We start from the raw sequence: 13,364 nt of genomic DNA, 5'->3' as shown, positions 1-13,364 counted from the left end.
CACCTTGGAACCCTGCCCCAGGGAGAATGGGGTGGGAGGAGGGCAGTGTGTTGGCTACAGTCAGTGGAAGAGGCCATGTCTGGGTCATGCTGTTAAGGTCTGGCTGCCTGGGAATGGGTCTGGGGCTTGCCAGGTTGTGCCGGGCTTCTACTAAGATACCATTCTGCAGGGAGCAGGCTGGGAGTGGGGATTCATCTTGCTGTCCCAGAGCAGATCGTGGGCTGGGGGCCAATAGTGACTCTGGCCCTGCTTGTCTGTGCCTATGAACTTGGCTGAGTTCCACAAATACCTGATGTTTGTCTGGTAGAGAGGTTGTCTCCTCCCATGCCCAGGACTCTGGCCCCCTCTGGCCTGTGCACACACCTCTCTAACATAGTCAGATTTTCTGAAGGGACGGGCTTCCTGAAGCCTGTAGCCCCTCCTTCAGTGGGACCTGACTTGAGACCTGCTGCAGCAGCAGGGCACTGTGCATCTCGTTACCTGATTGCTGAAAGGGCTGTGTGTGTGTGCCTTAGAGGAACCCATTAAGACACATTTGAGAAGCTGGACCTGAGGCTGCCTCTGAGGACAAGGGTCTTAATGGGGAAGTGTTTGAGGGGTTTCTAAGCAGGAGATGGCTAGGTGTAGGTCTTTGTTAAAAATCAGCAAATTTGCATTTCATAGGTGAGTCACATCCAAACACAACCTTCGGTGGCTTTTCCGGGCGGTGTTCTTGCAACTATCTCCAGTCATGTTCATGCACTTTAAAATGCATCAGGCCTCTGCTGGACATCTATAAAGCAGGGACAGTCTCTAGCTGGTGGGCATGTGTGAGCAGCCGTCCCTAGGCAAACATAGCATCCCCATATAAGGTGACAAGGTGGGAAACCAAGGTGAAGCCTTTTCTCCAAGTTGAAACATCCTTGTAGCCTTCATGGTAGAGGTCAGAGTTGGCCAGAGTTTTGTGCCGCTTACATGTCTTCCTGAAGCATTTGATGTGCTTATAAGAAAACTCCGTGATCTCTGTGGGCCCAGAGCTGTGACTAGATGGTATTGGTTATCATTGGAGGCCTAACCCTGAGGAGTGGCTTTTCCTCTGTGAAGAACTGCAGCCTCTGAGGATAGGTGGGCTTGTGGGCAGTGTCCACAGAACTGCCAGACCTTGTGTGGTGAGGAGAGGAGTGAGTGACAGTGGCCAAGCCCCTTCATGTCAGGGACAGGATGCCTAGAAACCCTGACCATCCAGGTCAGCAACAGGGTGTATATCAGATGGGTCCTGTAAGTCCTGGGCGTTCCAAGGTTGTCTGAGATGGCTGAGCAGGAGCTGGGACTCCCTGGGTGCCAGACAGAATTGTGAGTCTGTGGTGGAACTAGTTACCACAAAAGAGCCCTGATTTGGAGGGTGTCTGTCCACTGATGCCTAGGGTTCTGTGGAGTTTCCGTGTTTTCCATTGATATTTTACTTACATGTATGTATGTGTACCACATGAGTGCCTGGTGCCCATGGAAGCCAGAAGAGGGCATTGAATGTTCTGGAACCGGTGTTACAGATGGTTGTAAGTCACCTTGTGGGTGCTGGGAATTGAACCCTGGTCCTCTGGAAGAGCAGTTTTTAGTGTCTTGATCCTGTCCCAGGAATCCTCAGGATATCTAGTTGTCCATAGCTGTGATAGTTTCTCACACTTATTCATTTCTGATAACCTGACTGAGAGTAAAGTCAAGCATCCTGGAGAGATCCCTCTGGGGATCATGTCACATTACGCCCCTGGGTCTGTGTCTAGGGAGGAGGGTTCAGGAGATGAGTGCCTGTCTTCTGGTATCACATTAGGTCATTCATCACTGTGGTTGTCTTGATCCCTGGGTCCAGATGTCTGAGGCCCCCCTCTATACTATCTCCACTCTAGGAATTTCCCTTAGAGAGTTGGCTGCCCCCGTCTCTTCAGTGAGTCACCCAGTTAGTCTCTTAGCCATGGCTGGCTCCCCCTCCCCCTCCCTCAGCTGGTATTCTGTCCTCTGGTTCCTGTTCAGGCCAGCTGCCCTGAAGGGTCCTTTTCTGCAGAGGCATCAGCTGGCAGGTCGTAGGTATACACAGGAGACAGGCTTTGGCTGATAAATGGGACATCGAGGGATTCTAGAGTCACTGGCTCCTGGAGCTGCCCGCGACCCTTACATGCATCATAAAGGCCACAGGATACAGATGTCAGAAAGTAGCAAGACCCGGTACCTCTTCCTAGGAGTCTGGCTGGCTTCCCTTGGTTTTGAGGTTCTTTGTTGTTTCTGCAATGGACTCTAAACTAGTTTCATATGTAATGTTGCCAGTGGCAGGCACCAGTCACCTGGAAAGTGTGACAGAAGTGCATGCCTTCGTGAGGACCTCCATGGTTGGTGGCACCCTCGACTGTTGTCCTTTTTTTTTTTTAAATTGTTCCTGCCTTTTAAGCTGCAGGCTGTCCAAATCAGCAACTGCAACTCCACCGCTACCAGCAGCAGTTCGTCTGCAAGAGCCGCAGCCTGAGGAAATTCTGTTCTCTCAGGCACTGACTCTTTCGAAGCTATGAAGGGAACTTAACTAAATCTCTGTCCCTCTAAAGAACTCAAGATTCAAAGGTTAAGGTGGAATTCTGCTCCTCAGAGAGGATGAATAGCAAGTAGCTCACCTCCCCTCCTTGCTCGCGCCTCCAAAAAGCCCTCCTGTTTCTCCTCATCCCTACTTATAAACCCTTCTCCACCTGGCTCCTCCCTGCCACTTCCTGTCAGCTGGTTGCTCATTCAGCCTCCTGACTGCAGGTGAATTTTATTTAATCAGACACATCTTTGAGTCGTTAAACAAATGTTCCAGAGCATAAACAAAAATAACACACCTTAAAATAATATTCTACAACACTCTAAAGGAAGATGTCCTCAGTACCTTAGGCCCTCTTTTCTGTGTCCTGGGTGCTGTGGGTCTGTGAGCTCACAGGCTCTGGGGGCTTGCAGCAGATGTCTTCACCTTCCTGTTGTTTCTGTGAGCAAGGTTTGCAGGAGGAGAGGCGTGCACCCGGAGCTCACTTGTTCTCTTTTGGATTTTATGGCTGAAGATCCTGGTTTTAAGATCTTGGTTGTCATGTTCCTTTTTGTTTGTTGGTTGGCTTTGTTGTTTGTGTTTGTTCTTGTTTTGTGAGATAGGGTCTCTATGTAATTCGGCTGCCATTCTCTCTCCTCGTTCTGCATGTAGAGGGAGTGCACGGCTTTGTAATTCTCTAAATTCCCTCAGCTATGGAGGGTCTGGGCTCAGCTTGCCCTGACTCTCCGGGAGCCCTTTCTGGTTGTTCTGTCATGGAGTAAGTGGTAGGCCATTGCTACCTGGGTGTGGAATGGACAGGCATTTAAAAGTGTTTCTGTAAGTGAGGGAACCTGATCACTCTAATCCATAAGTGTGGAGGTTCATCAGAAATGAGTTTGTCTTCCTATTGTGGAAGAAAGGCTGGCTTTGTTGGAGAGTTAGCCTTGTGGTCTTGTGACCTGGCCACATCTTATCCACAGGTGGAGAGCGTCTGTCTGCCTGGCATCTCCCAGCTGGTGGTGAGGCCTGTGTTTACATGCTTGGCTGGCAGCGGCTACCTGAGCTAGTGTCCATTCCTCATCATGCCAAGTCTCTGCCTCCGTGGCAGCTGCGTACCCAGCTGTCCTGTGCCTAAGATGCTTCTAGTTGTTATGAACGTAGTCTGACCGAGAGAGAGATGCCACCTCAGGTCAGCCTTGGCGCTCAGCAGTTTTCAGCTCTAGTACGACTCAGAGCCCTTCAGTACAGCTGAAGGCCTGGCAGATCGTGGCTGGTGATATGAGCATAGGATGGCGATAGTGAGGGGCTTGTCCTGTGTGTGCGCAGAGGGGTTAGCTAGGCTGGGAAGGCCTGGTGACTCCTGAGGGGTGTGTGTGTGTGTGTGTGTGTGTGTGTGTGTGTGTGTGTGTGTTTCTGTGTTGTGCACTCATACATTACTTTGATAAGTGATAAAATGAAAAGTCGAGGTACAGAAGCCACACAGTGTGAGCCACCGTAGTGTGAGCCAGGTTGAGGCTGTGTGTCCTGTCCACCCCATTCTCCCCAGCCTTTGTTATGTCCTTACATTTTTCCAGCTTTAGCAGTAGCAACCTTGACCATCCTGCACGGTCATCCCATTGAGCAGGTTGTTTAAATGTCATCTAGTCTTCAGCTTCACAAGTTTCTTGCCACCTCATGAGTGCAGGGAACTAGTGCCACCCCTCCCGGGAATGTTGTTCAGGCTATGGGAGTGATGTCTCCTTAGGTGAGTGATTGTTGCTGTATGCGTGTATCTGGGCCAAGGGTTAGATAAGTTTTTTGAGAACACCAGCCATGGCTGCTCAGAATGACATCAGCTGCACTTTGTGAAAGACCCAGGCAGGTGACTCCTAGACTCAGGCTATGGGTGCAGGCTGGAGGAATGGCTTCTGAATAGCTCTTGCCCTCTATGTCCTTCCATATCGTCCCCCCTCTCCCCAGAGATTGGCAACTTGAGCTGAGCTCAAGGTGAGCAGCAGAGACTTTGTTCAAGGTCATGAGCTTGAGTTGGCTCCATCTGAGCATCTAAGGTAGAATCTGAAACCCGTCTCCTAACCCTCTGGAGGGCTGCTGGGTTTGAGTCACACGCTGGTCCTCTGCGTCCTCAGAGCTGGTGACACCAGAGTGTGCTGCTGCTGCATTTGCATTCGCTACTTTTTGTTTGTTTCAAAAGAGGTTCTTACTGTGTAGCCCTGGCTGGCCTGCAGCTTGCAGTGTAGACTAGGCTGGCCTGTAACTCACAGAGCTTTTATCTGCCTCTGCCTCCTAAATGTTGGGATTAAGGCTACCACATCTGGCTTCTTTAACCCTGGTATTATTAACATTTCCAGACTTAGAAAATTGTAAGAATACAAAGAAATCTCTCTTATGCCTGGCCTCCCTGCATGTAACATTATCCCAAGTTGAAATACTCTTTCTCTTCTGTGTCTGTCTCTCACACACATATTTGTTCCTAAACTGAACTGTCTGAGAGTATGCAGAGGCTGTGAGGCTCTTTTGGGGGTATACTCTCCCCGAAAATCACATTTTCTTTCAGAATCTCTATAGCAGTTACCAGGTGAGAGAATTAACATTCTTATGACAAACATCACATTTGAGTTTTACCAGGTCATAGCCTTGTAATATCACCACAGAAAGCTAGCCTGCCTCATTCTAGAATTTTCCTGTCTTTCCTCTGTCTTCTAGGCAGCAGGAACATCAGGCTTGTGTCTGTGGGACCTACAGTCTGGATAGTGGCATGGTAGGAATACCCCACTGATGCGTAGGGTCAGGAGTGCTATTGTCCATCGGTCCTTTACTATGATGTGACAGCTGTGACCCTTTGACCCAGCTGGGCCTGACCCACTAGGCTGTGTGCCCCCATTGCCTCCCAGCCACAGGCTCCAAAGGCAGTTTCTTCTAGACTGACCATTGGTCTGCACACTGTGGTGTGTTGCAGCCGGTCTCCATGGCTGCCCGTGTGTGTCTGTGCTCCAGTCAGTTGGTGCTTAGATGGCCTTAGACGTGGTCACAGGAGACTGTCCAGATGGTGCCTCTTGACGTTTCACTGACATTTCCTGGCTATGTTTAGTCTCGGCATCCATCCCCCTGCCTTCACCCTGCAGTTGATTGCTCTCCTGAGAGCTCTCCTGAGATGGTCTAAGTGGAGAATGAGCTAGAGTGCCCTGCTTCGTGGCCTGTCCGCTGACAGAGCTCTAGGATACTGCACACGTGTACGCATCTGGTAACATGGACACACACTCTGAAAAGCCCAGAGTTTCACTCATACTCAGTTGTGTCTTACCTCAGTGCTCATCTGCCTCCCCCCATCGGGGAAACTGGTCTCCACTGTCCATAGTGCGTGGGTGTCTGCTAAGTTTATATCACACTTATCAGAAGACATGGGGTGCTGTTCTAGAATGATTTGCCCATACTCTGTGAAGAAGGAACTTAAGGATGAGGATTCTGTGTAGGGTTATAGTGTTTTGGGGTGGTTAGCATAATATTTATGTGAGTTCAAAGTTAGGTTTCCTCTTTGCTTTGGAGTGACTGTGCACACAGAGAGCAGGTATTCTCATCCAGAAGTGTAACAGAGCTGAGTGGGGAATTATGGAACTTGCCAGAAGGAAGGCAGGGCTTGACAGAGTATGCCTAGGTTGTGGAACCATCTCTTGTCCTCATAGCTGGAACCCTTTTAGTCTGGAAAGAGGTGAGGACAGGTCAGCCCAGGAACAGAAGGACCATATTTGCAGTGAGCCTGCCTGCCATCTGGGTGGATGCTGGCAGTTCACTTCCTGGAGGGCCTCATCTTTGTGCTTCATTAGTGAGTGTGTGTGTCTGTCTCTGTTTGACTACTCAGACAACTACATGGTGGTCAGGGTACAGGGAGGAAAGACAGACTTGTAGTGTCCCCCACCCCACCACCTGGCCTTTCTTAGAGCTTACCATCTATGGCGTCCAGCACCCAAAAGCCCAGTGTGGCCAAGTGGCTTGGGGAGAGGTTTGGAGTACTTCCTTGGCCCTGCATGTCCTTCCTTCCTGGAACATCAGTGGGTTCTAAGCTGTCAGTGGGAAAGTCATATGCTTTTTTGGGTGGCTGTAGCTGCTAGATGGCAGAAGATACCTCAGCCTGAGCATCATTTTCCCTGTTGAAGGGACCCTGCACTGACTGGGGAGGAGCCACTCTGGGGAAGGGGATATACACTGATTGAAATATGCCTGTCTCTGAGAATGACATCATGGGAGCTGTGGTTAGGGACCCTGTGCCCAGTGCCTTGACTGGTGTTATGCGTTTCTATGGGAAGGGGGCCCATGTGGGAACAGAGTGACCTAGGGGGAAGTTCCACCGTCCCTCCATTGTGCAGTCCTGTGCAGAGCAGTCCTGCAGGAGACCCGGTTCTCCTGGGCTTTCCAGCATCTCTTGCTACAAGTCCAGTGTTAGGAACTCCCTCAGACTGCTCACCATTTCAGTGAGATCAGTACCTACCGTATATTTCCAGTTCTGTTCCTAGGGTGTATGGCCTGGCTTTGTACCCTCTTTCTGTATGGCAACCCATACAGAGAAGTGTCTTAGTAGGAAGCTGTGGGACAGAGCTTTGGGAGTCATTCTGAAGATTTGAGCTACACCGTTCTGCTCTCTGCTGGCCAGGGTCTCTTACACCTGATGAGTTGCTGCCTTGCCATGATCCACCTCCCCTGTGTCCTTTGTATCTGCTACATGTAAGATTTGAAGCTGGTGAGATGAGGAGAGCCCACGGTGGGGACAGCTGAGAGTACAGGCTTTTGCCTCCGGGTGGAAGGGGACTGATTTGCATGATGCTGGCCTGGTATCTCTGGTGGCAGGTGTGGGTTTGATGGGTACCCAGGGAGGTTGTGCCTTGACTTACAAGCTTTCACCTGAGTGAAAGGCTCTGCATGGTTATGCAAGGGTGAGCATGAGCATGTATGCATAGGTGGATCTGCAGACCTCACTCTACCCCCAGCTTCCTGGTCATCTAGTAAAGGACCAGCCATGTTTTCAGTCAGTCCATGGTATGGCATACAATCCTGTCCCCTCCTACTTCATCTGAGGTCCTGATGTGAGTGGGACTTGAAGGGTGTGAAGTCCCCACTAGGGAGAATAGACAGTGTGTACAGAACACACTGGGTATGCAGGACTGATCTCTAGGTGGGGCTGTGCCTTCTTTACACCCCTCTGTGTTCTCAGCTGTCTGCACTGCCCCATGAATTCTCTGCAGAGACTGTCATCACAGTTCTGTTCCTGCCTTACTGCAGTTCCTTCGTGATCTCTGGGGGAGGCTCAGGGCCATGAATTAGGACAGCTGGGGACACCAGGGGAACTTGTAGCACCTGGGTGAGTACTGATGAGGGAATCTCTGATTGGAACAAAGCCACTTCTGGGCTGTGGGCCCTAACAAAGGTTTCTCCCTCTGCTTTGGTTTTGTGTATATAATCAAATGCCACATTTTCGGGGGCCTAGTTAAATTCAGGGCAGGGCACTTTGTGTTCCTTTGTTCCCTGGGCCCTGATGACCTTGATAATTGGAGTTTGTGACTAGGGCCTGGGTCAGGTGTATCCTGAGACAGAAAGGGCCTAGTGAGCTTCGGGGAACTGCGTCAGACTCTTCTGTTCAGGTGCCACCCAGATTGGTGGTAAGCCATGGACTGAACTAGCTAATAGGGTAGGAGGTGTGTGGGGGCGTGTCCGGAAGGCCAGCATAATCCATTAGGATTTGAGGAATTTGAAATTCAAAGCTCCTGTCTAAACAAAACAAAACAAACCTTGGTGTGTGTGTCCTCCCTCAAAGAGGGCTTTAGTCCTTAATGGGGCCAATCTGTTCATGAAGTTCTTGGCTTTTAAGGTAGTTGTCCACAGAGGTATCACACACATAGTTTGTGGAACCTGAAAGTGAACATAATGTAACTTGCTGCTCTTCAACTGGAGGTTGTGCAGAGTTCTTTTTACCTAGTTCCTCCTTCCAAGTTGCCACCTTGGAAAAGTCCGAGTAAAGAATCATTGCCCTGTTCCCAGTCATCTCAACACCACGACCTCAGGGAGAGGTCGCCCACCAGAGGTTGCCTTCCAGTTCCTTCCTCCTTTAAGGATGCTCCCTTTCTGCAGACTTCTGGCTGCAGTACTTTGGGATCTCTGCCTGTCCCTCAGTGGATGCCCTATAGTACTATGTCCTCTGTGACTGAACAGATGTCTACATCCTTGGGCATCTGGAACATGAGATATCCAGGCCATGTGTCCAAGGCCTTTGGTACTCTGTTCAGGAAGCAAAGCCCCCTAGATGTGTTCTCTTCTCATCTCAGGGCCATAAGATTAAACTGGTTACTGGGCCTGCCTGTCAGGGGCCTTGAATTGATTCTGGACATGTAGAGGAAGCAGAACTGAGGACCTGCCTGATGAGGGTAGTTGTGGAAGGGCCTCCAAAGGCTAGGTACCAAGCTACAAACATCATTGTAGGGTGCTAGTGTAGGCCACACTGTGGGACCCAACCTGTTGGCATCACCCTGTCCCATCTCTCTCTCCCTGTTTGCCAAGGTTGTTCATGATTTTTTTCTGTCCCCATCTTACCTTTTCCCTTCCACTTGTTCCTACTCCCCTAGACCCCTGAGGCTGCTTGTGGCAGCTGTGACTTCCCATATCATTACCGCAAGATGTTTGAAGCCAGTTGAGCCATTGTCCCTGGACCATGATAAGGTGCTGTGGCTTCAGAGAAGTGCCACCCATCTTCTCCCATGACGCCCTCCTCCCATGAGGATCCACCTTCCCTGTTTGGTCCAGCTTGGCCTAGGTTTGTAAGTGACTACATACTGGGTACCCAAGCTGATCAGCCTTGTTCTGAGCTCCTGGAGGTATCAGTAAGGCCATATCCCAGGCCATATCCCAGCAGTCCCATCTCATGTGTGGAAACTGAGGCAGAGAGGACTAGTATAGGAACCTGGCAGCATGAGACATGCTCCGTGTGCCAAAGGCTATGGAGTCCCTTGGAGGCACATCTCTGAGGACCTTCACATGGAAGGAATTAGAAAACAGAGTCCTATAACTACTGACTTGGCCACTCCCTGGCTCATGGCCTTTATGGCATGGGACTGGCAGTGCTGAAGTGTTGGGGCTGGGAACCTGTGATTCAGGACAGGTGTCCTTCCCAGAATCATGTTGAGCTATTCAGGTGGCCCCTGGGAGTGGATAGGGTAGGCAACTTGAGAGTCAGAAGTCAGAAGCAAAGGAAGATGTACCCAGGTGTTGGCATCCTGCCACCTGAGGACCCAGGAAGGCTCGTTTGTGGGTGGTCTGAGAAGGCTGGCTGTGTGGCCATGCTTGCCTCTTGGGCTGAGAATCCCAGCTATCTTGTGGCCAGGGATCCTGACCAGCCACTGTTCTGTGCAGTTTGGGTGATACCTCTCCTATTCCACACATAGTGGCACATAGGGAACAATTGACCCTGGAAGCCTGTGTTCAGCCCTGGGCTTTCAGGTCTCACAACAGAAAGTGCAAGGAAACCTTTCGGTTTCCTTCTGAAACGGTGGGGTGCGCAGGCAGGGCCAGCAGGTGCTCCTCAGCAAAGGTCTGACCAGCCCGCCCTACTAATGGGGATCGACTTCCAGCCCTCATGAGTAGGCAGTAGGACAAATGGACTGATGCTTGATTTTACACTGAATTGCCTGTTGGGACACAGAGACACTTGGAGGACATGGATGCGTGGGCAGAAAGAAAGCTTGGATGAACGTGTTTAGCCAAGCCACAGGTGGGGACTGATGGCCGTGGGAACAGGTGCCTGATGCCTGCCTCCCAGAGCTGCATGCTCGGCTTCTGCCACTTCTTCCTGAGACTGACCTGACTGTCTTCCACAGGAGATGGAAACCCCAGGGAGAACAGCCCATTCATCAATAATGTGGAGGTGGAAAGAGAGAGCTACTTTGAGGGGAAGAACATGGCACTTTTTGAGGTAATTTTATTTTAGTTTCTACACGAAGAAGTGACTTTCATGTGGAACAGTAAAGGAACAGTCGTCTCCTGAATCCTAGGCACGGGCACCCTTGGCCCTGCTGGAGGTGCAGGATGCTTCTGCCTGAGATCCACTCAGCCAATTATCTATCCCTGATAATCGAGCTGCAACTTGGGCAGGTGCATTTCCTATAGTTCCTGAAGCCTTGGGGAGTCTCTCGGAGCCCCTGACTTCTGATTCCAGACCTGCTGGGCAGGTGTCTTGGGGTGCACAGATCTGGGGGCTTCATATATCTGACTGTGGCTCTTGGGCCCCACATAGCCCTGGAACAGAGGTACCTGCTAGGCCAGTGACCTGCTGCCCTGTGATGTTGATGAACCCGTTTCCTACCTATCTGATGCTTTGTACCCATAGGAAGAGATGGACAGCAACCCCATGGTGTCGTCACTGCTGAACAAGCTGGCCAACTATACCAACCTGAGCCAGGGTGTGGTGGAGCATGAGGAAGATGAGGACAGCCGGAGGCGGGAGGTCAAGGTACCCGTGCTGCCCTCTATGTGGATAGCAGTCTTGGAACTTTCTAGTCGGAGAACACCCTTGCTGGGCTTTCATATCACACCTACTTTTTTCCATCTTGAGGCTTGGCCATTCTTCATTTTTCTAGTACTGTGTCTCAAAGGATACTGTGCTTCTGGGTGACCCTCAAACTTGGATGAGGAAGAAACAAGGTCCTAGAGGTGCTCTGCAGGCTGCCCTGCCCACTCTGAGCAGGCGTCTGTGGGGCCACATAGCTCCAGAGAGTAGAGGAGAGGCACTGAGCCCTGCCTGAGATCTGATGGAGCACTGACCTTCTGTTTCGTTTTATTTATTATTTGGTTGTGGTGTGTTTGTTGAGACAGTCTCACTCTGTAACCCAGCCTGGCCTGGAACTCACTATGCTGTCCAAAGTTGGCTTTGGACTCACAATAGTCCTCCTATTGAGAGTACAAGTGTGTGCTACTGTGTCTGGCCTAAACCTTCACTAAAGACTTTGGTTTTTATTCTCCTTTTGTTCCACTTCCCAAAGACCCCTGCTTTCTCTGGAGGGAAGAGTCCAGTGCTAGTGAACACAGATGAAGGTGTTCATTCGTGTGACACCTGCCAAGGGGGTTACAGCCACCTCATCTGCCCTTCCCCCGTGTCCACCTGTTTGTTTCATCAGTTGCTTCCTAGGTGCTTCCCGTGAGCCAGTGCCCAGCCTAACTGGGGCTCCAAGGATCAAGCCCCAGAGCGGCCTTAGCTACCTCCTTTCCCTCCTGGTGTGGGCACAGCAGAGTTAGTTCTGTGTTGTAAGTCTTCACAGTGTTCAGTGCTTTTGAGACTATTCGTATTTGGGGCCTCGTGATTTTGGGGACAGGGCTGAGGTTAACAAGGGCATGGGCTGTCTTCCTGCCAGTGGAGCAGTGGCTTCCTCAGAAGCTCTCTGGTCCATGCCTCCTCCTGCCCCTCCCAGATGCTCTGGGCATCCTTAGCTGATGCTGCTGAAGTGGCAAAGTCACAGCTTCCCAGATGTGCTGAGTTCAGGGCTGCAGTGGTAGGTCTGCCACTCAGATGCATTATTGGGGCTTCACTTGTACTCCCATGACTGCCTCATGGCCTACAGGCTCAACCCCAGGCCTTCCCTGTCCGTCTGTCCATCTCTTTTGTCTGCTGGAATTTGTGTCTAAGGAGAACTTGGCCTACGCCAGGGAATAGACACTGGTCTGAATGCATCTTAGAACTGACCCTCAGCCTCAACTCTGCTCTACCAAGGCACTGCTCTAGTTGATCCCACGGTTTAGTTCTTCTTACCCAAGAGTGGGGCCCAGCAGGCTTGGCTGTCCCATCCCCCCCCCCCCCCCACACACACACACAGGGCATCCAGGTTTGGGGAGATTGTACTCAGTATGCCTTAGTATATTTTACCCCAACCCAACATACGACAGTTCTCTGCTCAGTGTTTCCCTTGGGGGCAGGGCTTCTGGGCTGGATTTCACTTGATGAAGTATTAGGTCCACAGCAGAGGTGCTTATCTTGGTTGGAAGTGAACAGCTGCCCTACTTAGGGATCTATTGAGTTGACAGGACAGGAGGAGTGGAGCCTGACCCTGGTGTCTCCTTTGATGTCACAGAAGCTTGTCCCCAGAGACAGGCATCACTTTCCTTTGAACTGTCTTCTGGACTATGAACGGGTTCCCTTCATCTGAACAAAGCTAAGAGTTCAGAGTAGGTCAGAGTAGGAGGATCTGGGACCCCCAGGCACTAGGATATTGGGGAGACAGCTAGCTCCGGAGCCTGTGTCTCAGTGGGATCTGAAGCTAAGCGCGTGATCTGGCAGCTGCTTGTGCACCTTCAGGCTACCCGCAATGGCCTGCCCACACAGATTGTTTCCTGCCATGCTTCTATTGGCTGTTGCTAATGTCCACTCACACTGTGGTCTTTACTTCTTTAATTTAATTAAACTGAAAAAAAATCCAAAAGACAGGTTAGAGAAAGCGCTCAACAGGTAAGGGCGATTGCTTCTCTTCCAGAAGATCTGTGTTGGGCAACTCACAACCATCTATAACTGGATATCCAAGGGATCTAATGCCCTCTTCTGCCCTCCATGGATACTTGCACTCATGTGCATATACCAACACATATATACATTCACATAACATAATTAAAGGTAAAAATAATTCTTAAAAAGTTCCAAAAGCATTTCTCCATCTGCCAGCTTGCAGAATTCAAACCCACAAAGACTTCTGCCCCCTAGAATGCATTGTCCAGACTTCAAAGGCAGGGAGGACATAAGGTCAAGACTTAGGTCTTCTTCTTGTTACATCCCTCCCTTCAGTGTGAACCTTGCTGCCCACTGGCCTTGGGCTCAGGGCTA

The 13,364-nt window shown here is 50.7% G+C and overlaps 1 protein-coding gene across 5 annotated transcripts in view; it reads left to right on the top strand.

The window, feature by feature from the left end:
* Positions 1-13,364, top strand: part of Slc12a7 (solute carrier family 12 member 7) — a 79,195-nt gene that overhangs the window by 37,572 nt on the left and 28,259 nt on the right. For all 5 annotated transcript variants that reach the window (XM_028873654.1, XM_028873653.1, XM_037197251.1 and 2 more), the window contains exons 2-3: positions 10,378-10,472; positions 10,887-11,009. In XM_028873654.1, coding sequence (XP_028729487.1) covers positions 10,378-10,472; positions 10,887-11,009 — 218 coding nt within the window. The remainder of the gene's footprint in view (positions 1-10,377; positions 10,473-10,886; positions 11,010-13,364) is intronic.

This window comes from Peromyscus leucopus, chromosome 19, assembly GCF_004664715.2.
Source record: "Peromyscus leucopus breed LL Stock chromosome 19, UCI_PerLeu_2.1, whole genome shotgun sequence".
NCBI classification, from domain to species: domain Eukaryota; kingdom Metazoa; phylum Chordata; class Mammalia; order Rodentia; family Cricetidae; genus Peromyscus; species Peromyscus leucopus.
This window is presented reverse-complemented; position numbering and strand designations above follow the sequence as displayed.